Source organism: Strigops habroptila, chromosome 11 (genome assembly GCF_004027225.2).
Source record: "Strigops habroptila isolate Jane chromosome 11, bStrHab1.2.pri, whole genome shotgun sequence".
NCBI lineage: Eukaryota > Metazoa > Chordata > Aves > Psittaciformes > Psittacidae > Strigops > Strigops habroptila.
The window spans coordinates 16,571,702-16,597,513 of record NC_046360.1 but is presented as its reverse complement, the minus strand read 5'-3'; the positions used below and the strand labels follow the sequence as shown (position 1 = coordinate 16,597,513).

Here is a 25,812-nt window from a genome sequence, read left to right as displayed (position 1 = left end):
ACTTCTCCCAGTTCCTCCTCCTAACTGCAGGATCACCCAGCAGCCCATGCTCCATGCTCCTTTGCCCTTCATTCTCCAACCACAGACATCCATTAATGAGCATTTCACCTCATGCTGAACTTCAGAGAATGCACAGACCTTTCTTTTCACATGTCCTACCTGGAACAAGTTATCCTTTACAATGCCAAGATCCTAGTCCTATCATTTTTTCCACAAGCACTTAGTAATTCTTGAGTTGTACCTTTCATTATGTGGAAAGTCTTTAACTCCTTTGCATTTAATTCTGATGTACCAGCCATGTGTATAAGAGCAGCTCAGATGTTTGGCTGATTTTCCCAGCCTTTGTTCATCTCTATGCTCCTTTCACACATTTTGTTATTATTTTCACTCACCTGCAGAGTTTCACCACTGCTGCTATTCAAGCCCTCCTCTCAAACATGACCCAGAAGTGCTTTCCTATGGAGCCCAGCCATTCCCGGCCGTTCCCAGCTGTCCTGCCAGAGAGCCTGACACCAGCAGCGAGGAAGAGCTGCCACTGGGACAGCTGGAGTGTATCGCTTTGTTCGGAGATTTCATATTCTTGCAGATGTGAGGAAGAAATTGTTTACAATGAGGGTGGTGGGACACTGGCACAGGTTGCCCACAGAGGTGGTGGATGCCCCATCCCTGGAGACATTCCAGGACAGGCTGGATGTGGTTCTGGGCAACCTGCTCTAGTTGAAGCTCATTGCAGGGAGGTTGGACTAGATGAGCTTTGAAGGTCCCTTCCAACCCAAACTATTCTGTGATTCTATGATCTTCTCAAAAACATTCTGCCCCCTCTGCATCCTCCCCAGCATCAGCAGCAACCCTGCGAGTTGGGTGCCGACAACTGGGGACAGGCAATGGAGCTGGTGCCAGCCCCGGGTAGCAAGAAGCAAACGCTGCACATGGGATGCAGGAGCATATCTGGGTACAGAAGCTGGTTGGGTCTGGCAGGGTTCCGAAACACTGCAGGCAAAAGGTTCACAGCACAAGTATCTCCTGATAATCATTGGCTAGTATTGATTTAATGAATTGAGAACTTAACTGGAACAAGTGTTGAGAAGTATCTCCATTCTCCTTTTCACAGCACATACTGAGAAGTGCATTGCAGGAGTGCAACCTGTTGTATAGAAGAACTAAGCTTACAGGAACAAAAAAAACCCCACACAACAAACCCTTCCTTTGTTGTGACTTCCATAGATCTGAATTTCAAGCATGTGTTTTTGATCTCTGCTGAGCATGGCCAGGATGGAACAGGGCATTTTTAGGCCTGACAGCAAATTACAATAATTTGAATTTCAAAACTGAAACTTCAGAACTAAAGGTCTTAATAGGATACCCGATTCATAACAAACGGGATATACAATAAAACAGTTACTGGAGCTTGCTATAAGGTTGTATTTCCATCATGACAGGAATGTGACAATACCCATTAGACAGCTGATAACAGGAGAATAAATAAGGCTTCAACTTGAACAAAAATAACTCTACACTAACTGTAAGATATATGTGTGTGCATACAAACAGCAGAATAAGAGCCCTATCAGTTACTTAGCTATTCAAAATGACAAAACAAGAAAAAAACCCCACCTTGTTTCCTCACACAGCGAACAGATTAATATTTGGAAAAGAAGGCAGGTTTTCCCAAAACTGGATCACCTTTCAGTGCTCTCATAGGGATGCTGCAGTGATGCCCTGGACCACCTTTCCACCTGCAGGCCTGCACCGGCCATCAGGTGCACCTCCTCCATCCCACAGGCTGGTGGATCCAGAGCTGTGCCTTGGCTGCACCCTGTCACACGTGGTCTTGAAATGCGAAGCACAAGGATTCAATAAAAAGGCCTTCCTGATACCAAACAACAGGGGCTTTTACTTAAAAACAAAGTTTTATTGTAATTCTATTATACTACTGTGTAAAAATATGGGGGATTTTTCATTCTGAAATGCTTACAAAAACCACTGGTTAAAAGAAGGTTGCAATCTTACAGATGTGTAATTATCATCAGTGACTTTTTATGAGGCAAATATACAAACTGGCTACCATTTCTGTCTGGATGTACAGAAGATTTTGGTTTTGCCATGGTCACAAGACATAGCACACCATAGAGAATGGACTGTCAAGCTCAACATTCATTTTTTCATTTGTATCATAACTTGAAGTGTTTCTATTAAATAACCATCTTGGAATATAGAAAACTTTCAAATTCATATGAATAATTCACTTTCTATGTTGTCTTTAAGGCACACATTTCTATCCAAATTTCATTTGGGTGCAGAGGAGCAGTCATGTTTCAGACAGCAGCAGGTATCTGGCAGCTCAGTTTGTTAAAACTATCCTTATGTGCATGGACTTCGACATGTATTGAGTTCACTGTCTGTACTGCAGTGTTGTGTCCTAGTACAGCCTGTTTCATCAGTGTACTACTGCTCTTGGTTAACTTAGGCGGATGATTGTTGTCTTTGCAACACCCAGGAGCTATGATGTCCCGAGTCCACTCCTCCTGGAACCTGTAAGCATGAAGGGAAAAGTTATTTCTGTTTCATTTGCTCTGGTAAGGATACAGAACTTCCTCATCCACTTTATTTGCACATCAGGCATTTTGCAAACCTTGTGCTGTAACGTAAGGACTCACTTCTCCTAGCATTAAAACCAGTTGGCAGCAGTGGAGCAAATAACTGTGCCTCTGTAAAAGCTGGTGCAGACCTTGAGAAGACTTGTGATGTTGCTGTTATTTGGGGTTGGGGCAGATGTTGTTTGCTTTCCATCGAATGAGTCCCCAGCTTCAATTTAATGCTATGGTATCTGGAGAATATTACAAACACTTGAATGCTGGGACTAGTGCAGAAGGAAAGTCCGTGCTTGGTTAGCTGAGCACTGCTGGGAGCACAAGAGCCAGTTGTGCTCAGCAGGATTAGAGGTGTTATATGCAGAGCTGTTAGTGATGCTGATGCAGTGCAGTCACATCATGCCTTGTGCTAACCCTTGACTGCCCGGCTACTGCCTGGCCCTCCTAGAAGAGACTGCAGGCAGGAACTCTGCATTTCCAGCATCTCTGGTAGTCACTAATCCTTCCCACACCAGGGAAGGAGGTCTGCCAGCAGTGGGGAGACAGCACAGGCTGCTGCCCCAAGCAGCAAACCACCGAGTGGTGGATGGTGTGGTCAGAGCAGTGGCAGCTGGAGATGGCAGAATTCCTGAAAAGATGCTCAGTAAACTACACACAGGAAAATGGGATGTGGGATCAGCTTCTGCTTGCACTCTGCTGCTGGAGGCATGCTAGATACAGTGGGCTTTAAACACATGGCTCTGTGAACCAGAAGCAGGTAAGGCACGGCCCTTTGGGGTTTGTGCCAGATGACTGTGGTCTGAGCATGTGGGCTTTTGTAAAACACCATTTACTCCACAGCAGCTGCCTGTACGCAGGGCAGATGCTGAGGTTGCCTGCCCCACACTCACGCCACTGAGCGCAGCAGCCTGCACACCCTGCACAACCAGGACAGGGTGGTCTTATCCTTTTGTACATGTAAAGCTGGTCAGGAAGCAAGCTGCATTCTGCAGTTATTCGCTGCAGAAAGCCAGCCAGCAGAAATGCTCATACACAAAAAGTGCACATATATAGGAACCACAGGGGAATAACAGAAGATAAAACCAAATAACCAAGGTCTTGCTGTTCTGGTACTGAGTGCAGATACATCTCCTGTAAAGGAGAATGAATCTTGCTCTTCACTGGAAAGCTGTATTACAAAACTATTTGGGGCATGAGCTACAGCCAGGTAGTGCAAAGGCATCTTAAAACACCTCTGCGTTTGATGCAAGAAGACACTGTCACCAGCGTAGTCACAAAATACTCATCAAGGTGGTGCTCAGATGAACAGAATTTACCCACCTGTAATTTGGACAATAACAAACTCATCTATTTCTTAAAAAATAGTGACCAGCCTGGTCACTTGACACACTTTGTGTTGACCTCCACAAAGTTTTTAACTGTGTCTTTTATTCTTGGTGCATCAACCAGCCCTCGGGTATCTATGCTGGACACTAGGACACGTATCTGAGTACCTCTGTGCCTTGCCATCAGGGAACAGAAGCTACACGAGGTAACACTGCAGATCTCACTGCTGAAAGAAAATCTTCTGAGATGCTTGCTACTGTGCATTTCTTTTTTTTTTAATAGTACGTTGGAACTCAGTTCCGTCTTCTTGAGGTGGTACCAATAGTTACAAAATAAAAATCAAATCAAAAGAGCTTGTACAGGGAGAAGAACTGGGATGAAGTTTAGCATGGGGCAGTCCCAGCCTTTGCAACTAGCCCTGCCAGGATTATAGTTCAAATCTAGGTATTCTGGTTATGGTGCAATAAATATACTTTACCTGGGCAGAATTCATCCCATTCTGACTCTTTCTCCTATAAAACTCTGTACTGTGAAACTCTGCAATTACCCGCAGTCCACCAGCAACTCAAAAACCCAAACTGGCTAAAATTGTGCTTGGAGGACAACTATAATCCTGGATAAGCAACCTCTTCCTCCCATTTTGGGAACTATAAGTCTAGGATGAGGTGACAGTAGGCACCCTCCATTCACTGCAGTATGTTGTCTCCTGTGGATGTCAGAGGGACAGTGAAGTCAGTGGAGTCCCACCTAAGTGGAGGTTGAGAAATGCTAGTAAGAGGGCTGAAGTGTCGACAGGGACAGATGATTTGGAGAAGGCTGAGGTTTTCAATGACTTCTTTGCCTCAGTCTTCACTGGCAAATGCCCTGACTACACTGCCCAAGTCTTGGAAGACAGATGCAGGGACTGTGAGAATGAAGACCTTAGGCCCACTGTAGGAGAGTATCAGGTTCAAGACCATCTTAAGAACCTGAACCTGCACAAGTCCATGGGACCTGATGAAATCCATCCGCGGGTCCTGAAGGAGCTGGTGAATGAAGTTGCTAAGCCACTGCCCATCATATTTGAAAAATCCTGGCAGTCAGGTGAAGTTCCCAATGACTGGAAGAAGGGTAATATAACCCCCATTTTCAAGAAGGGGAAGGTGGAAGACTCGGGAAACTACAGACCAGTCAGTCTCCCCTCTGTGCCTCACAAAATCTTGGAGCAGATTCTCCTGGAAAGCATGCTAAGGCACATGATAAACAACGAGGTGGTTGGTGACAGCCAACATGGCTTCACTAAGGGGAAATCCTGCCTGACCAATTTGGTGGCCTTCTATGATGAGTCTGTGGAACTGATGGACAGGGGCAGAGCAGTTGACGTCATCTACCTGGACTTGAGCAAAGCGTTCGACACTGTCCCACATGACATCCTTGTCTCTAAATTGCAGAGACATCAATTTGATAGATGGACCACTCAGTGGATAAAGAACTGGCTCGATGGCCGCACGCAAAGAGTTGTGGTAAATGGCTCGATGTCCAGTTGGAAACCTGTAACGAGTGGTGTCCCTCAGGGATCGGTGTTGGGACCGGTCCTGCTCAACATCTTTGTCGGCGACATGGACAGTGGGATTGAGTGCGCCCTCAGCAAGTTTGCCGACGACACCAAGCTGTGTGGTTCGGTTGATACGCTGGAGGGAAGGGATGCCATCCAGAGGGACCTGGACATGCTTGTGAGGTGGGCTGATGCCAACCTTATGAAGTTTAACCAAGCCAAGTGCAAAGTCCTACACCTGGGTCAGGGCAATCCCAGGCACAGCTACAGGTTGGGCAGAGAAGAGATTCAGAGCAGCCCTGTGGAGAAGGACTTGGGGGTGTTGGTTGATGAGAAACAATATGAGCCAGCAGTGTGTGCTTGCAGCCAAGAAAGCCAACTGTATTCTGGGCTGCATTAAAAGAATTGTGACCAGCAGGTCAAAGGAGGTGATCCTGCCCCTCTCCTCTGCTCTCGGGAGACCTCACTTGGAGTATTGTGTACAGTTCTGGTGTCGTCAACATAAAAAGGACATGGAGCTGTTGGAGCAAGTCCAGAGGAGGCCACGAGGATGATAAGAGGGCTAGAGCACCTCCCGTATGAATACAGGCTGAGAGAGTTGGGGCTGTTCAGCCTGGAGAAGAGAAGGCTGCGTGGAGACCTCATAGCAGCTTCCAGTATCTGAAGGGGGTCTATAAGGATGCTGGGGAGGGACTCTTCCTTAGGGACTGTAGTGGTAGGACAAGGGATAACGGGTTCAAACTTAAACAGGGGAGGTTTAGATTAGATATAAAGAGGAAGTTATTTACTGTGAGGGTGGTGAAGCACTGGAATGGGTTGCCCAAGGAAGGTGTGAATGCTCCATCCCTGGTGGTGTTCAAGGCCAGGTTGGACAGAGCCTTGGGCGACACGACATGGTTTAGTGCGAGGTGTCTCTGCCCATGGCAGGGGGGTTGGAAATAGATTATCTTAAGGTCCTTTCTAACCCTAACTATTCTATGATTCTATGATTCTATGAGCACATAGTGAGCTCTCCTCTGCCTACAAGGCTATCAGTCAGACCTGGCCTTCAGTTTGTAGTTTCATCCTCAAGAGCTCTGTACTTTGTCCTGAATAAGTGTGACTTTTTAACAAGTGCTTCAATTTTCCTGAACTCCAGTTTCCAGGAGTTTCCAGGGCTACTTCAAATGTCATGGTAAGAGGATTAGAAGACCTCCTTGTGCTCTTATCTGGAAATGCAAACTCACCCAAGGATGCTAGGTGCACAATACATTTGACCAGGATAGACTTTATTTGACAGATAAAGTCAGAGCTCTCATCTGGGGAGAAGAACAGCCACCATAGCATCTGTCAGTGGGCTTTGGAGGATTCACAAGAATTTTGCTTGGTTACTTGAGAACTGTTTCTAACTGGAGGGGAAAACACTGTTAATGGGGCATCTGAGAAGTGTGAGAACTCAGAGCACTGGAGCTGCCACAACGCTGCCCAGTGCTGGTGCTGGGTCTGAGCACAGATTCCTACACTGGAGGACGGGAGGGGATTTTTTTTGTTACTGTATGTCTGGTGACTTTGTACAAGACCCTGGGGGAATCGTTGGAAGCATTATGAAAATAATAATAGAAGCTTTATGAAAAGCTTCACGTGTTGCTGTGCACACCCCCTCTGTGCTCACTGTGATGACAATTCAGATTAGAATTCAGGAATCAGTCTCATTTAGCAGCTAGCTTTTCCACCCTTTGTGACAGGGCCCCGAGATGAAACCACAGCTCACTTCCCCTGCCTGACTTCTCTTTGAAACATGTGCGTCAAAGGGTGCTGGAAGATTTTAGTCTCTGAAAGGTGGCAGTGGGGAACACAGAGCACAGTAATAACAAACTAGAGGAAGAAAATCCTCCATGAATAGAGAAGCTCAAGGTGGGACAACTCACAGGATGGGACGATCTACGTGAAAGCTTGAAAAGGAAAACTGCCCCTCTCCTGTCCCAAGTGCCACACAATCAACCACCACACATGCGAGGAACTGTATTAATTAACTACAATTGTATCAAATGGGTCATTTACTCTTTGCAGCCATTTCACTGGATGCTTTATATAGAGAAGTATTAAACACCACAGTGACAATGGGTCCTACATCTCCTCCTGCTGCCCAGGGAGCAGACCGCCGGTGGCTCTCTGCAATTGAAGCCTTGGAGCTGATCAGAGTGGCCATATCCAACCTGCACAGACAAACAGTCCCGTACGTGCATCACAGCCTTGGGCACCAGGATCCCGCAGTGCTGAGCTCTGCACACCTGAGCTTCCAGACCAACAGAGGCAACTTCTGACAGGGAGGCCAATCGTAAAAGGAAATGGGTGGATCTTCTGGAGGGAGTGAAGTGTCAAGTTCTCTGTGAGACTGCTGGCCTTCAAAATCACCCAAACTGGTTTCCCCAGGGCCTCTAACAGCCTTGCACTAAGTCACTGTTGTAGAAGATGTTTTGCCACCTTAATTCTCCCTCTGATGATATTCTAGGTGTCCTAGTGGGTTTTTCTTGCTCTATTTACATTTTCCATCAAGCTTTCAGCAGCTTGTCTCTCAACAAAGGTATTTCTTAAAGTAGTGTCCTCTTTCACTGTGGTAAATCAAATCTACATAGAGCCATAGAATCACAGGCTGGTTTGGGTTGGAAGGGACCTTAAAGTCCCAACCCCCTGCCACAGGCAGGGACACCTTCCTCTAGACCAGGTTGCGCCAAGCCCCGTCCAACCTGGCCTTGAACACTGCCAGGGATGAGGCAGCCACAGCTTCTCTGGGCATCCTGTGTCAGCGTCGCACCACCCTCACAGGGAAGAGCTTCTGCTTTATGTCTAGGAAGGGCATCATATCCTTCAGCTTTCTAACCTTTTCTACTTAGGTGTTCAGAGGGGAAAATCAGCTGGGAAAATGGCCTCAAGGGGGCACAGGGCAAGGTAGGAATGCGGCCAAGTGTCCCATCCCATCTTATCCGTACTGCTAGACGGTCCTTGGGCTTACAGCCATGCTCCTCAGCAAGCCTGGACAGACATGAACACTTTTTAGAGCAACACGAGTTTCTGACTTGCACCTTCCTTGCAACCCCTTACACAAGGTAGTGGAAAACTTCAACCATTATAGTCACTAAATCAAAGAGAAAAAGAAAACACATTTCATTTTACTGTGGAGGCCAAAGCTATGAGCTCATTTCACAAACCTTGCATACAGTTTCTTGGACTGACTGTAAATGCCAAGGTGCCTCTCCTAAGAGCATCTGGATTTGGTTTTTTTTTTCCCAAAACCCTTTCACTTGGACATCTTTGTTGTTGGATTGTCCTTACTTGCTTTTTGCCAGGTACACTGGTAACGCATCTTGTAGTCAGAAAGAGCTCTGGTACAAACTTTTCAGGTACTAAAAATATCTCTGTGGGAGAACACACTAGCCTGTTTCTCTGCAGAAGAGATTTTTTTTCTTCTTGATAATATACGCCAGCTGAAGTGGATTCTGAAAGGAGGACTTTAAACCTACTGAGACATGGGCAGTCAGATCAGGTACATCATAGAGAATGTTTTATAACTTGGCCTAGAGCTGTGTAAAATAATTCACCTCAAAACAGTCCAAATTTTGAATGCACAACTTATGCTTCAACACTGGGCGGGGGGGTGGGGGGGGAATCACCCCACCAAAGTAGTTGCTGGACTACTTTCTTTCTGGTTGTCATCTTAGTTGACAGAGGATGAAAAGGAGTTAGTCTAAAGCTAAACTCAGTTCTCCCTGTGTGTGGAAAATACTGGACCATCAATTCTACCTTGCAAAATAACAGCACTTCACTGAGTCAAGGGAGTATCTACTCCAGGACAGGTCACAGGGCTGTTATGCTGAAAAAGAAAAGAAAGTAGAGGCTTCCCTATGCGTGGCTATTTTTTTACTATAATGAGGAAGCTGATGCAAACTGAAATGAGCTCTCAGCTTTTTCTTATTACTAGTGATCTGGTTTCTCCTGGGACAGTTATCTTTCTGCACATGCTGCAGATGCATAAATATGCTATGGCTCAAACAGTGGAATGCCCAGTTCTTTCATGCCTCTGCATGCCAAAAAATGGTTTCCTGTTTGCTCATACAGTGGTTACACTAGATTGTGTGTATTTTTATGATTTCTCCTGGAGGCATGGCTAGGACTACTCAGTGGCAAAAAGGAGGCTGCTAATTCAGTTTGGGATCCAGGCAAGGCTTACTCCAGGCAGGGGATCCCAAGGTCAAACTTGCCTCAACCCACCTGCACCAACCATCTACCTGGGGAACAGCTATAGCTGATCCACAGGGTGAGGTACCCCCATGCCTGCTTTAAGGTCACCCCACTTTTCTTTTCAACACCAGTTTCTTTAATGTCATCTCTTACTGTCATTCCCCTCCATCTCTCAAACATTACCAAATTACTCAAACATTACTCAAACTGGCACAGAGGAAGGACTGCTGTCATTTACCTTCTCTTTATGGATATTTTGCCCTGTGCCTGTCACTGGGCAGAGCACAACCCCTGCCCACTCAAGCACTTGACCAAGTCGAAGCTCTCCCCCATGGCTGAAGAAGAGGACTGTTCACCTTGGATGGTGGCTGCCCAAGCAATTATTCCAGAGGAGGATTACTGCAGGGCCAGGGAAGATTCTTCATCAGAAAATGACTAATTCAAAAATAACATATCCTGCTCAGGAACACGCCCATCTCTAAAACACCTCTAAAACACAGCACAGCATTTCAAATGTCAGCTCCTGTGCAACACTGGGCATCCCTGGTGCCCATCTGACCCCAGGCAGGTATGGTGCGCTCTGCTGCTTTGAAGTCTCTCACTTTGGAAGAATGATGCCAACAGTCCTGGTTTTATTCCCATGCAGAATTGGGAAGTGGTTTAAATCTTTAAATGTTAGAGGGAGAAGAATACCATTTCCTGAGTTTAGGCTTTTCTCCTGATACATACTGCAGTCAGGCTGTGTGAGCTGTTCCCAATATATCCCCATGATGACAAGCCCTGCCTCTGCCCAGCAATCCTCCCAGGGGCTGTTTTGGAGGTTCATGCACATTGTTCTTCTCTAACTCTGTGGCCCAGAGCTGCAGCTAATCTTCCTCCCATAGCTGGCAGACCCTTTTCTTCAGCTAATCTGTCTCAAACCTCTGCATCACGCAGCAACCTGCTATCTCTGCTTTATGCTCTCAACTTCAGAGAAGCAACACTGAGGAAAACACGTGCCTCCCAGCGGCCCCATGCATTGTAATTTGTCTTTCCCTGCTCAACATCAGTTAGCTCTTCAAATATTCTAAAAGAGCAAATATGCTGTAAATGCCTGCAGCGCATATAAGACTTTCTGCCAAAAATTGGTATTTTTATCCTTGTTGTGAATCCTGACATCCAGATGAAAAAGGTGCCATGAACAGTGACTGCAATCTGTAGTTAAGGATCCCAGGTATGTGTATACATATTTCTCAGCATTTTTAAGCAATTTGTTCAAGCAGCCAATAAGACAGAATGGGGCTTATTATAATTAGGGTAGCTGCCACTAAAATTCAACATTTCCCTGCAAAACTATATATTCATCACACTTGTTCCATACTTCCAACATGAGGGGAAAAAGATCTTCTTGTGACAGACAGGTCCAGAGCCTCTTACTGTCCAACACCTGGGCTTGTACGTTATTTATAACTTGTATACATCAGCATTCTGCATCCACATTATGTCACCTTGTTTCAGCCACTATTTTCTCATTGGCATACTAAGGCACTGCTTTAACAGATGACAGGTTTTTAATCCTAAATGACTGTGTAAACCATAACAAATATCTTACTTGTCTGAAAGAACTGGCTTTTTGCTTTATTTTCTATTGGCTTACCTGATCTTTGTATCTTTGATCCTTAAAGTGGTGAATCAAAATGTTAATCTCTAGTTAATCTCTAAATATATTTCAATTAAGTCTGAAAAGCAGCATGACCTACATCCTGTTCTAGTCAAAAATAGGCTAAGATATACTCAAGAGGGTCTTTTTCAAGGGTGGAGGAGTTCTCACTCTTCCAGATACTTTATATGTTACATGGAGAAGTAGCAAAACAGTTTCTTTAAGAAAAGGAAATGCTATTGTAAAAATGACTGAAATTGCCAAGCTTCCACCCACTCCCTTCTCAGACAAAGGCACCACTCATCTCTCAGCCTTCCCCTCCTAAGTGGGTTGCAGAGCCACTTCCCATGGCTGTATCGCAGAGAACAACGTGTACTGCAGCCTTGAAAAAGCAGGGAGAAAACAATCAGCTCCCATGCTTCTTAGGACAGTTCCTTATTAGAAAAATAAAGTAGGCTTTCTGATTTGGTCAGAGGTCTAGCAATGCACTGCACAAAGTCCTCCAAATGTCTGAAACATTAATACAAGAACAGAACGGATCAGAACAGGATATGGTAAGACAGTTTTCAGTTGGAAGTGACCTACAGCAATCTAGCCCAACTGCCTGACCAACTCAGGGATGCCCGAAACTTACAGCATGTTATTAAGGGCATTGAGCCAATGACTCTTCACCACTGACAGGCTTGGGGCATCAACCAGCTCTCCATGAGGCCTGTGCCAGTGCTTGGACACCCCCTTTGTAAGAAAATGCTTCCTAATGTCAAGTCTAAACATTCCTTGAGGAGTCTTGGTTAAATTATCTGTTGGATTTTTTGTGACCATGGACACGCATTTTGGTTCACATGCACACAGCGACATACAGAATCTTTCCTTTGGATTCCCTCAATTTTGCTGCTTTTTTTCCAACCGCATCACATGCCTTTATTTATTTCCTTGGACAATCAACACTATAACAGCTCCACCACTACAGCAACATTCCCACAGTTAGAGATTTCTTCCAAGTACAGGCTGTCAACAGCTCCATTTCACCTTAAATAGGGAAAGGTACTGCAGAAATAACCCAGGTAGTGGACGTGTCCTTTCCATGCTCGTCTTCCCAGCATAAGCCAGCTTCATATTTGCACCTCCCCAGGGATTTGCCTACACTGTCCTGCTGCTCCCAGTAAGCTGGATAAGCACAGGATGAAGAAACTTAGACTAATTTGCTACACACAAAAAATAAGCCTTGCAAGTGAAACACAAAGCTGACAGATTGTTGTCTTCAAGAGCTGGCGTGAAAATAGGTTAGCAGCATTCCCACATGTCATCCTGAGCATATATCCATTTAACAGAATTAAACAGTAGAAATCCAACATCTTTTACTACCCTTGATTAAATAGATCTTATTTGAGTGAAGAAAGGGAGCAAGGTACAAACTGATGAAGGGTCACCTTCATTCCTAGAGCGATTCCAAGACTGTTATATTCAGTCTGCCACAGCTTCAGTGCCATTCCCACTTCTGATTAGAAGCAGCACTTGTTCTCCATGTGCGAAATGCCTCTGGGGTGCACAGACTAACACACCTGCTCTCTAAGTGGAATTTTGCTCTGGGTAGTGGTTAGCCAGGATCACATCCCCTCTGCATGGTGGAAATAAAGTAGACCTTGATTAATAGCAGACCTCACCCATCGGGAGGTGGGTAGGGGCACCAGGATTTAACACAACATGTGTATTGTTCCCCACTGAAGTTTATACATTCTAAAGAAATAATAAACTTGTTGATTTTTGGCCTGACTGAAGCTACTTATCCAGAGGAATATTGCATATTCCCTGCTGCTTGCAGTTAAGAAAAGGTATGCAGAAGTTTGTAAACATAACACAGCAGCTTCAGCTCCATGGAGTGGTGCAGATAAGAACCACTTGTCTGGTATCTTATTGCAGATCAGAGCTTGAGGCTCCAGCAGAGCACTAACCTCTGTTTATAGCCCTTTATAAGTTTATCCATGTTATTTCAAAAGCAGATTACATTTACACAAAACATTTTAACATTGTAGCAGATTGAAATTACCCTAAATTAAAAACTGCATCCTGAGTCTTCTAAAGCTGTTTAGCTTATAATCTGTGTTTAATGAGCTGGATACATCTTTCTGCAATCACCCAAAGCTAGGAGTTGATTAAGCAGCGATCAGACTTGTGTGCAAGCGCTCCATTAGAATATAATTTTCAGCTGCACTGTGACATGGAAGTAGGTTTAAAATCTTCATAAAATTGTTTTCTGCAGGTAACTGCTAGAAATCACAAATACTCCTGTATTTACATAAAAGCTGTATAAATGAGCAATGAATTAAAAGCCAACAAGGATTGCAAACAAGGATATTGTCATACTTGATGACAAAGTAGAACCCACGGTATATAAAAGACACAGCGACTGTGTTTATAGGAATGGTGATAGCAAAACAGCAATTATAATTTCACATTTATGCAGAGAAGGACTTGGGGGTGTTAGTCGATGAGAAACTGAACATGAGCTGGCTTCAGTGTGCCCTTGACCCCAGAAACCACCCATGTCCTGGGCTGTATCAAAAGAAGCGTGACCAGCAGGTCGAAGGAAGTGATCCTGCCCCTCTGCTCTGCTCTCGTGAGACCCTACTTGCAGCACTGTGTGCAGTTCTAGTGTCCTCAACATAAAAAGGACATGGAGCTGTTGGAGCAAGTCCAGAGGAGGCCACAAGGATGATCAGGGGCTAGAGCACCTCCTGTATAAAGACAGGCTGAGAACATTGGGGCTGGAGAAGAGAAAGCTGCACGGAGACCTCAGAGCAGCTTCCAGTGTCTGAAGGAGGCTACAAGGATGCTGGAGAGGGACTCTTCATCAGGGACTGTAGTGATAGGACAAGGGGTGGTGGGTTCAGACTTAAACAGGAGAAGTTCAGGTTAGATATAAGGAAGAAGTTCTTCCCTGTGAGGGTGCTGAGGCACTGGAACAGGTTGCCCAAAGAAGTGGTAAATGCTCTGTCCTCGGCAGTGTTCAAGGCCAGGCTGGACAGAGCCTTGGGCAACATGGTCTAGTGTGAGGCGTCCCTGCCCATGGCAGGGGGTTGGATCTTAAGGTCCTTTCCAACCCAAACCATTCTACGGTTTATTCATTTCTCTTGATTTTTTTGTTGGCAACAACACAGCCGGAGTAACACATTGAGATACCTTGAGAAGTGATTTTGAACTGACCTAAAAATGCCTGCACCCACCATCAACACACACTTCACCTCAGCATGGACATTTCCCTGGAATCCCCCAGGGGCAGGCTCCCTCACCTGGGACACTCGCGCTGCCTCATGGGTGAGAATCCTGCTGTGCTTGCCCTGCACACCCTAGTAACAAAACGGGATTGCTCAAAGGGAGCTCGCGCGGTCACCAAGGGATAAAGGCTAATACCCAGTGCTCCCCTTGAGCCTAGCACAGCCCAAAGTGTCCCGGGCTGCCTCCTCCCCTAAGGCTCTTAGGAGAGCTGGCACCTTGATACCACTAACCCACACAGAGTGGTGCCTTTCCTGATGGAGTTTAGCATCAGTTTAACAAAGCCAATTAAAAACCTGTCTCCATTTAATCTGCTGCAACCTCCCCTGCAGAGCAGGCTTCACTAAGTGCTACTGGGGATAGATGGAAGAAGCTTTAAGAAGGGAGGTCAGGCTCAGCTTCTCTGTTGTCTCTCCTTTCAGCAACATTAATGCCCCACAAGACGGGTAAGTTCAAGAACAAGACCTGACAATCCCCTGGCATCAGCTGCTCTTTCAGGGCATCCCTTTAAAGTACATTTTCAAGGTGTCCTCTTTCTAAAATTTGTTCAACAAACTAATTCAAACCCACTGTATTTTAATAGCCTTACCTGTAGAAGCCGTGGTTATCATATGCCATGTTAGTCATACCATCAAATACTGATTTATTCCTGAGTTTCTTATTGTTGTTATTGTTTCTTCCCTTAAACCCAAAGTAAGCAGCTTGCATGTGCTCTAGTTCTTCAGCTCTGAGCTGGTACCACAGCTGCATATCTCTGTGAATAAAGCAAGGGATACAATACATTACTGTGATAAGTGGCTGTATCTCTGAGCTTTTATCTGACGACAGCCCTGACTCCCTAGAGTTTAAATCTAAATCCAGGTTTACTGAAGACTGCACTGAAACACATAGCTGAACTTCAACTGTATGGCAAATTTCCAGCGACTTACATAGCTGCTTAAATACCTTAAGGGGGGGGGGGGGGTGTTCTTAAATAGCATCAATTTTATTCTGTACAATAGTGTTATTTTAAGTATTATCAACCACTTCTAAAAAAAGCCCCACGCAATCAAAAAAAGCACCTGTGGATAGTTCAAGGACAAAACCCCAATAATGATGTCAATTTGACTCAGTGGATTTTGAGACTACAGCTAATAGAGAAAGTCACCTGAGGTGTGATGTTGTGTCAGTTTTCTCATGGACCTTCATTGGCGACACACATCAGGCCAAATCCTGTGTATGTGAAAAGACCCCAGCCCATCCCCACTTTATGGAATAAATTATTTCAGAATTAAAAAAAATTAAAAAATCTTTTCTGTAATGTTTTGCAGCTCTGCTGTTGCTGAGGTTCAAATCACCAGGCAGGTTGAAAAAATGAATTGACTTAAAAATGGTCATGTTGCCTTTGTGAAGAGCAGGGCTTATTCGATTTCCTTTTGGAAGCACTCAAGGTGCTTTTCATGCTGCTCTCTACAACTTGGGGGGAGGGGGGAATCACTATTTCTTTTCGTGTTTGTAAAAGAAGATTCCCATAATCACAGACACTCACACGAGCTGATGGGACAAGATTAAATTGTGAGAGCTGGCGATGCTGACTTTGGTGTCATTTCTGTCCTCTCAGGATGCAGTCCTGCTCCTACCAAAGAAAATAGTGGCTGCGCTCATGCAGTGGGACAAGGTCTGTGAGTAGGCTAAATTATGTGAGGATTTTCAGTAGCCTTTGTCCTTCTCTCCAAATGCAAGGATAAAACATAAGATAGCACTTCAAAGATCATCACACAGATACCTTGCAAGACAGGTTTGTAGGCAGAGGTGATCTCTTCTAGTTAGACCAACAAAAGAGTAGACAAAGAGCCAAAAAAAAAGTAGACAGGTGGACTTCAAAGCTAAAAGCGAGGTGAGGACATCCTCCCTACTCCATGGGTACAGACTACCTTTTCTTTCAGAGATGGTCTAAGAGACACTTATTTAACTAATGCCCTACCAAGTATTCTCATTTTGTATTAAGTTACCAAGCCTGCAGCTTCTCCTCAGATTAATGCTTTGTGCATCCAAAAGTCAATCCACATTTTCCACCTACATCAACAAAAGAGATGCTACCACCACATCTGACACTTTGCAGGTTGAGCATATTACACACAGGGTTGCATTTGCTCTTGCTCACATGACATGGACAGTTTCTGCATCATCTCAGGTGCTTTCTACATCAAGACTAAGCCACACAAATTCTACAGTGCCCAGAGCCCCCCTCCAGGAGGAGGGCTCGTGGACGGGCCGTGTTGGAGCAGTTCCTTCAGGGGACAGTGAAGGGACAACAGATGGCAGAAGGGAATGGAGAAGTCCCAGCAAAGGGAATCACATTAAGCCTGATGACAGAACCAGGTCAAAATGCCTGGTGTGAAGGGCTTTTCTTTCAAAAGAGAAAAATATCAAGTTATCAAAGTCATGTGAATGGCTAATTGACAAAACTTCATTTAAAATAAATGAAAAGCAAGGACTTTGATATGAATAGTCTTATCAAAAAATGGCAATTCCAAAAATGCCAATCAACCCTTTCATTTTAAAAGTTATTTCATGCTATCAGTGAAAACCTAGTATTATGAATGACACCAAAGACTTTTTTTTTTTATCTCACAAAATCCTTTCAAGGGAAAATCTGTATCTACAGTCAAATTTCAATATGGCAGAGTTTCCCCCCTAAGCTGGTTCCCTCGCAGCTCTAGATAAAACACAGCTCAGAGCAGAGACCTTCACTGTGTCCTCCCCAATCTCCCTCTACTCCACTGCTACTCCGCCTCACTCCAAACACTTCTCGGAAGCAAGAAGAAGTAGGGGGTTGGAACTAGATGATCTTAAGGTCCCTTCCAACCCTAACTGTTCTATGAATCTATGAAAATCAGAGTGCAGTTTACTGTGGTGCACCACAGGACAGGAGCAGCCACCCCACCCCGCCCTGAGCTGCATGCAGACATGGGGAAAATGAGCAGGAAAAGTGAGAGGGAAACCAAGAAGAGGCACTCATGGAAAGCATTCTGCAGTAGGTCACTTCGGATGGATGCTCACATGAGCAACAGTGCTTTAGCGTACAGCCAGATGCGGTCATGCAGCCATCCTTCACACTGAGTTTTTATAATGGACTGAATCAGTAAAATTTACTTCTTCCTGTGCCTGTTTCTAACCCTGCACTTCAAGCCAGAAGACAAAATCCTATCTCCTTCCAGCACAACATTGTGACAGCTTTAAGTATGCTTTGCAGACAGTGAGGACTTTGATGGTTTCGACACGGCTAGATTAATTTTCCCAGCAGTGTTCAAGAAAAGCAAAAGAAAAAGAGAAAGAGAGAGAGAAGGGAAAATGCAGCCAATCTTGAATAACTCGAGGAGAGAAAGACTGGGCCAGCAAATAAGACGTGTATGTTCAGCTTCTGTATAATCCTGGATAAATCCAGATCTGCCCAGCCCCACTGAAGTTATCTGATATTAACAGACATTAGGTGCCTAAATACTCTTTAATTCCAAGTCTTTCTATGCCTATTGCTTGACCTACAAATTAAGGATTTTAAGTAACTAACATCACTGCAGTGTTGCAAGCATCAAGTCCTTTGAAGCTTTCTGCTATCACAGCAATGGGATCCATCTGATGCACAGTCTTACACTGGGTTTAAAAATCTTTTCTTGACATACCTTTGAGTCCTCCTCCTTTCACTTTTCTTCACACACTTGATAAGACAACAAGTTAAAAAAGCCATGGACATCAGCAGAATGACGGCACAGCTCACGATGGAGGCAATCACTGCAACCTTAAATCCAAAACTCTCATATTTTGATATGGCTGCAGCAAAGCAAACACAGAAGCATATTTCTAAGATCAAGCCACGAATTTATCATTCACATTTTCATTAAACCATCCTGAAACCTACCTGCTTCCCACTTCTGCTAATAATAGCTCAGTGAGGACTTTGACGTTAGACTGTGTCAAGATACCAGAGTATCTTGGCTTCGGCTTAGACGTATATAAGTGTCCAGTTAGAGTATTTAAAAATCTCTTGTTTATAAGCTACTAATGAATTTGTACAAGTATTTAATCACTGCAATTAATTAAACACAATGCCTTGAGTGCTGCAGTAGCTAAAAAGCACAACTTTGTCAGCATCTCAAATGCAGAGACTTATAAGCAATTGTTAACAAGGACTGGAGCTGCAAAACCAAATACTGAGAAGGGGAAATGGGTTTAAAGAACTGTCCTTTAGAGCAAGGACAGTTCCACATAGTTGCATTCTATCTGGCAGGAAGCGAACAGCTCCTCAGTTTGGTGAAGGATGCAGGATGGAAGAAGGGACAACATCTGCAGGGCTGAGTGTTCACAGTGATCTGATGCTGGAAGCGAGTTATCCAGACAAGAGGAGGAGTGGGAATGTGGTGTGGCACAGCTAATGCAGATCTCTGCCAACTCATTTGGAGCACTAAGTGCGTCTTGCTTCGTAACTCATATACTTCTTCCAACATCACGATCAGAAATGGCTCAGCTGAGCTCCACACAAAGCGTTATATTGCTGCAGCCTCAGGAGGGAAGGATTTCTCTCATTTTTTTTTAATGGAATCTCTCAAACGAGATATCAGAATTGCTAAGTTTGAGAGGAAGCACAAAGTGTCTATAGGAGCCATCAATCTACTTGTGATTTAAAATATCCAAGGTCTGAGACAGACTGAGATTTTTGAAGCTCAGAGGTACCATGTTTTGCTTGGGCCTAGTCAAATTACTAACAACCTTATAATAAATAAGAAGGAACACAGCACGAAAGGTAGTTAATCCTGATGCCATTCAAACATGATTTGTCAATGTGGTAACTTCCTCAGGCAGCTGCCCACAGGCAACAACCTGGAATTGTTCAAAAAATATCACTGCATTTCTTTTGCAGCAAAAATATCTTCAGAAAAGAAAGCCAGGAGATTAGAGGGTTTGCAAATATGTTTGCACATTATCTGCCCATAGCTACACATTTTCTAAAGAATGGTACAGCTTGTAGCTGCAGAGCCACAGTTACTCTGGGTGCAGCACTGCAGGAGCTGGTGACATGAGATCAGGCACAAAGCCGACTGAGTCTTTTCTATGTCCTGATAATGAATTATGTCAGCACACATATGGAGCGCAATTACAGTCAGTGAGGGCAACTTTGAAGGAAACTGGATTTGTCTTTTTCTTTGCCCAGATGTCTAGAATTAATCCTAATGCAAGGAGATAGACAGGGCAAAATAAACACAATGCAGCCTAAAGGGGTTGGGAATGGTTTGGAAAGAACCTTACGCTGGCAGGAGGGCACTCCGGCTGTCCACTGGGTACCATTCCCTTTCCAAACGCAGGTGATGAAGCCTGGTCCCTCCAGCTGGTGCTCGGCAGAGCACTGGAACGTTATTACGGTCCCCACAGCCGTGCCGTTGCCGTGAAGGATGTTTAGCGTGCCGAGCTGGGGAGGGAAGATGTGGCTGCACTGCCCTGCAGAACAAAACCAAAGTGAGACAATGCAGTGCCAGAGCCAAAAGTGGGAGTCCACTGCAGTTTTATTGCTATCAGACTGTAAATCTGTCTGAGTTAATGGTCAAAACAAATAACAGACCTCGGGGAGGGTGATGCTGAGGGCTCTGCCAAGCACCAGCCCAAGGCCAAACCCCCTTCAGTGCCATTCGACAGTTCCACTACCCTGACCCCCAGCACAAAGCGGGGTTTTACTTGTGTTGCAACATCATCTGCTTAGGCTGGTACATATTAAACTTTTAAAAAGTCATTCTGGGAGTGGCGTGGTCTCCTATGGATTCCTGTCTTGTTGGACAGTCTGTGTTCAATTACGTACTCAGGCTGGCATCTTCCATACTGGAAGTATTTATAACACATATTCCCCCATGCAAACTTTGCAAGCTCTGATGGACTGATCACATATTTCAGGATGTCAATCAACTTGGTAGCATCTTTTCCTGATACTAGTGGAACTTCCTATCTTTCAAGAGACTACACCTCTGTTAGTCTTGGCTGAAATGAGCCAGTGGATTCAAAAGCCACAGAGAGGGGACAGAAGCATAGACATATAGCAGAACTGCATTCAACTTACTTCCATTTTCAATAACTCTGCTTTACAGTATATCAGGCATTTTTAGTACATTTTTGTTCATTCAGCTTTTCTCTTTTTTGTTTCTTAGTCGTTCATACTGCTGCCCTTTGAGTCATGGAGCTCTTCTCCTCCTGGCCGCCTAATGCCATCCACTAACTTTATACATTGAGTTTGACTGTCACCACATTCCTTGTTTCATACTCATTTTAAACACAGAATTTAAGACAACATCCAATATCCAGATATACTTCAAAAATAACAATAATACATGGTCTGGTTTTGCACACGTGCACTGACATGATCTGGAAACTGTTCCACAGAATATTTTCTTTCTTTTTTTTTTTTTTTTTTTTTTTGCATTTACTGAATACCAGCACTGCTTCTGCATCAGAGCCCGCGTTCCTACCTTACTCTGGATTTCCAGATGACTTGAGCAGACTGAGAGGCAGCTGCGCTGCAGTTGCACGACCAGAATTGCAAACACTATGATGACACACACAGAAGATTAAAGGGGGAAAAGATGATTCCCACACTTACAAGCAAGAAGAAATGTAAATTTTTAAGAGCCTTCTTGAGAATATCCTGACAGAATCACATGTTGATAGGAAATGCATTTTATTTTTAATACTAAATCTCCCCGGTCATTCATTAATATTAAGCTTCTGCAATCAAGCCACAGCAGACATGCTGACTGCCCATCTTCAATCTACTCTCTTAAAACCCCCAGCCCCCTGGAAAACAAACACAAAGAAACCTCAGCAAAGGAACAAGCAAAACCCACAATGAAAATTTCTGGTCTAATCTACTAAGTAAATATGTATTGAGGTCTAGCTTTTAAAACCATGCCTGGTTTGATTCCATGTAGATTATTTCTGTTTGCTTTGCCACTTCTTTTAGTCTCTTCTTATGGCAGCAATTTGCCTCAATGACGGCAAATATTTTCTAGAGGGTCATTTCCCTTCATCTCTTATCCTTCCCTCCAACATCCTGATACTGGAACACATGGGACGTGTGCATGGGACAACCTGCTCCTCACTCCAGATGAGCACTACAAATTTGAACTTTTCTTTTTACTTTAATCACCCAGAGACTTCCCATGAAAAACTAAGATGCAAAGTATCTACCTTTTTGCATTTTACACTTTCAAGGCTATTTTTAGATACGGGATCACATACTTAGACTTCACTTTGGTGACACTTGTAGCAGCACCAGATGCAGGAGGTAAGTCAGGGCTAAATGTGATTCAAAGCCCATCTGCTTAGCCACCATAGCAGCCCTCATTAGACACTTGCAGTAGACTGGCCAGTTTACCTGGACTCATTATTCAGCCTCTGCTTTCCAAAGAAATGATCATTTGGAACTGGATCCTTTCTTTCAAGACATATTTCATCTAATCTAGCATTGACCATCCTGAGTAATAGGTGCAGTTGTAGCTGGTTCAGGTGCTCTTGACCCTTTCCTGCACTGTCCTTGCCCATGACAGTGTATGCTGAGTGATTAAGATCTCTGAATGTCAGTGCCCTTGTCAGCATTATTCCTCAGCTGTGGATTTTAACATATTTTTCTTCATTTGAGCACTACAAAGATTTACAACAGTCAATGTCCCATGAAATCATGGATATTTCCTTGCTTTGACCAGGGCTGTAACAGCATTATGTCATCCCCAGAGGATCGTTCCCATATGAATGTAATTGGGGCAGGAACCCCAGAGGCTCTCATTAATGACAGCTAATGAGAGCTCAACTTTTGAAAGCTTCTATACTTGGCTCTACACAGATGATGAGCTGAAAGTTCATCAACTGCCTATCATGTACCTGCATTTGGCCAGGGTAGAAATACCATTTCTTCTTCCTCTTCACACTAAAGTCAAAACATTAAACCTGTCACTACTTTTTGCACTTTACAAATACTTTTATTACAATGCATAGATGGATGTTTGCTGGTTTGACTTTGTGAATTTCAGCCAAGTTCAGATTTAACATCTCTGGATAAAATTTGCCCTTATTTTCATCAGCGATAGTCTTCTAATAACTCATTTGTAAAATGTCTCCTGTAAGCTCTAGCATCCTTTGCCATTAACTGTCTATAATGTTTTTGTGGTTACTTGCTGCATTCACTTTTCTGCTAGGTTGATTTTACCCTTCCATCTCCAGAAAATCATTGTTTAGGTAAGCTTCTGCCTTCATATTTAAGCAGATGTTCCAGACAGACTTATTTACTCGAATACTCTTTTTCTAGGTTCAGCTATAGCAGTCATTTTTCTCCTTCTTAGTAGCTGGTGCAGTGCTGTGTTTTTGACTTTAGTCTGAGAACAACGCTGATAACACACCCATGTTTTAGTTGTTGCTCATTAGCGCTTAACCCAATCAATGACTTTTCAGTCTCATGCTCTGCCAGGGAGCAGGGGAAGCCGGGAGGAAGCAGAGACAGGACACCTGACCCAAACTGGCCAAAGGGGTATTCCATACCACAGCACGTCATGCCCAGTGTAGAAACTGGGGGAAGTTACGTGGAAGGCCCAGATCGCTGCTCGGCTCGGGCTGGGTATCGGTTGGTGGGTGGTGAGCAATTGCATTGTGCATCACTTGTGTTTATTGTTTTCCTTTTCCTTTTCCCCTTTTAGTTTTATATTCTCTCCCCTTGTTATTTCCCTTATCATTATTATTGTTGGTGGTAGCAGTAGTAGTTTTGTATTATACCTTAGTTACTGGACTGCTCTTATCTCAACCTGCGGGATTTACATTCTTTCAATTCTCCTCCCCATCTCTCTGGGAGTGGGAGAGGGAAGAAGTGGAGGAGTGAGCAAGCGGCTGCGTGGTTCTGAGTTACCGGCTAGACTTGAACCATGACAGCCCTTGCTTAAACCACGACAACTCTTCAGGCATGTTTATCTAACTATATCTGCTACAATCAAGAATTTCATCACTGGTTTTTTAAATACAGTAAATTTCTATTTTTGGTGTCAGCTGATGCTGGTGGTGGAGGCTGCGTTGCCTCCTGAAGTAAAACACAAATACTGCATTTGTGCTGACCAGATTTACACCTTCATTTATATTTCTTTTCTAAGCATCTAGAAAACATCACATTCAGGTCTTGGTTTGCAGTAACTGTTAGCACCCAGAAATGTAAAACTGAATAAACCCCCCTAATTATTGCTCACAGAGCTTTTGCAATAGCTACATCTCAGACTTCACCAATTCATGCCTGACAGCCAGCACCTAAAGCTACGAGGAACACTTGAGGACTCAACAGCCTACCAGCCATTTCTATGTAGCTCATAATAACCACGAAAACTCATGATGTGTTGTTCAGTTTTGATTAGCTTCATGGCATTGTTCCTAGACTTGATAGGTGTCTCCAGCACCCAGTTCCCATTACTCTTCACTGTTGTTCTCCACTCCCAGGCTTATGTTGTGCTTACGCTTCCAGATAGTGGCTACTACTTCCAAATACAAGAAGAAAACTCCCTTGCTGATACATCCCTATGAATCAAAGGCTGGAAATATGTTTTGTTTTTTTTTTTTTTAATTTATTTTGAAGTCCCACAGAAGCTGTGAGGACTCTCCCTTGTTTAGTTTACTCACTGAAAAGGATTAACAAACCACCTTGTCCCCTCTGCATAGCATGTCAACGTAAAGCATCCACTCTGGTGAACCAAGATGGCCATTAGCCATCAGCTGCCCAAGTCACTTCAAGTTCCTGCAGCTATCTCTGCAGCTTCTGGTAAAGCAAGAGCTGATTTATACAAATGCATTTCTTAGCTTGGCTTCACACTAAGATGCTATCCAGCATTCAAAAAGTATCTGAATCTGCTGCTGCTGTCTGCCAACTCAGAAGAAGGGAATTGGCTATGGCAAGTGAACCAATTATTTCATATGAAAAATAACTGTCCTCAAGGTAAAGAAACTAAACTGTAGCATACTCCATAAATTCTTAATTCACCCAATCCTCTGGGTTCAGAAATAGCCACATACATAATTTCCAGGCACTGAAAAATAAAATAGTAATGCAAGAATTAAGGCAAAATAATCCGAAATATCTCTTCTCATGCACAGCCAGGATTATCTGTATTGCAAAATCGATTTGTCAGAAAGAGTTACCATATGGTTCCATTGTCAGAAAGCTGTGGATTTATATTTTGCTGACAAGAAAACAGAAATGAGAGAGCAACCGAGACATGTTTGCCCATTAAACATTTCCTGTGCACCTTCCATAGTGAAACATAGACTAAAAAAATCAAATACACCACATAAGTATATACCAAAATGCTCTAAACCACAGCAATAATTACCTGAAAGCTTGTTATCAAGATTGCCACTCACAGGTTTTGCAGAAAGGGAACAATCCATGACTTTGCCTCATTATTCGCATACACGCGTAACTCAAGTCTTTGTGTTGCTTCTTGTTGACTATTTAATGCAACTAAAGCATGCTGGAATAACCAGATGCCAGGAAGAGACAGAACATTAGGTTCTATAAACCCTGCAGGAAATAAACATGCTGATATTATTTCTGCAAGTCTCTCTGCCTACAGAAGCATGCGTTCAAAATTAGTTTCCCTGAACTCACAGGCATAATGTTGACCACCCACAGCAGCTCCACAGAAGGGCTGTCGGAAGAGCTCGCCATGCCAAAAAAACAAAAGTAAAGCAGCTAGAAGTGAAATGTGAGCTATGAAATAAAGCAGATGTAGTAAAGCATCTTGTGTGGGTGAAACCACCAGGCCCTGGCATCGGTCCCCTCGCAACTGAGCCTCTGCTCCCTCACAGCGCTGGCTGTGAATTCCGCCAGGGCTGGGTTCTCAAATTCATCAAATGCAACATCGACTGGCTACCAGGAGAAGCGTATGCTCCCACTAGAAAATCCAGGCACTGGCATGGCTTCTGAAAAAATTAATGTTAGACATGACAACAACCCAGCAGTAAAAGAGGCAGGGGAGCTCCAGGCTCTTGAAGCTGCAGAGCTTGAACAACGTCCCCAGCTGTGATGCAGCCACTGTGTAGCAGTATGGAGACTTCCCACTGCTTGGTGGCACCAAGTAATGGCCTGCTTCAGTCTTTTCTAACAAAAGCACACATCAGCAATGGCACAATTTGACTTTTCCTACCTATTTCATTGGTTTCTGAGAATCACTATAAGGCTGAGATGC

At 44.0% G+C, this 25,812-nt stretch overlaps 1 protein-coding gene across 1 annotated transcript in view; it reads right to left on the bottom strand.

Annotated features, from left to right (window-relative positions):
- Positions 1-1,433: 1,433 nt before the first annotated feature.
- SUSD3 (sushi domain containing 3) overlaps positions 1,434-25,812 on the bottom strand; it is a 38,646-nt gene continuing 14,267 nt past the window's right edge. The window contains exons 2-5 of the mRNA XM_030502347.1: positions 19,865-20,053; positions 18,244-18,391; positions 15,171-15,335; positions 1,434-2,532 (exon numbers count right to left, since the gene is read on the bottom strand). Coding sequence (XP_030358207.1) covers positions 2,316-2,532; positions 15,171-15,335; positions 18,244-18,391; positions 19,865-20,053 — 719 coding nt within the window. The 3' untranslated portion in view covers positions 1,434-2,315. The remainder of the gene's footprint in view (positions 2,533-15,170; positions 15,336-18,243; positions 18,392-19,864; positions 20,054-25,812) is intronic.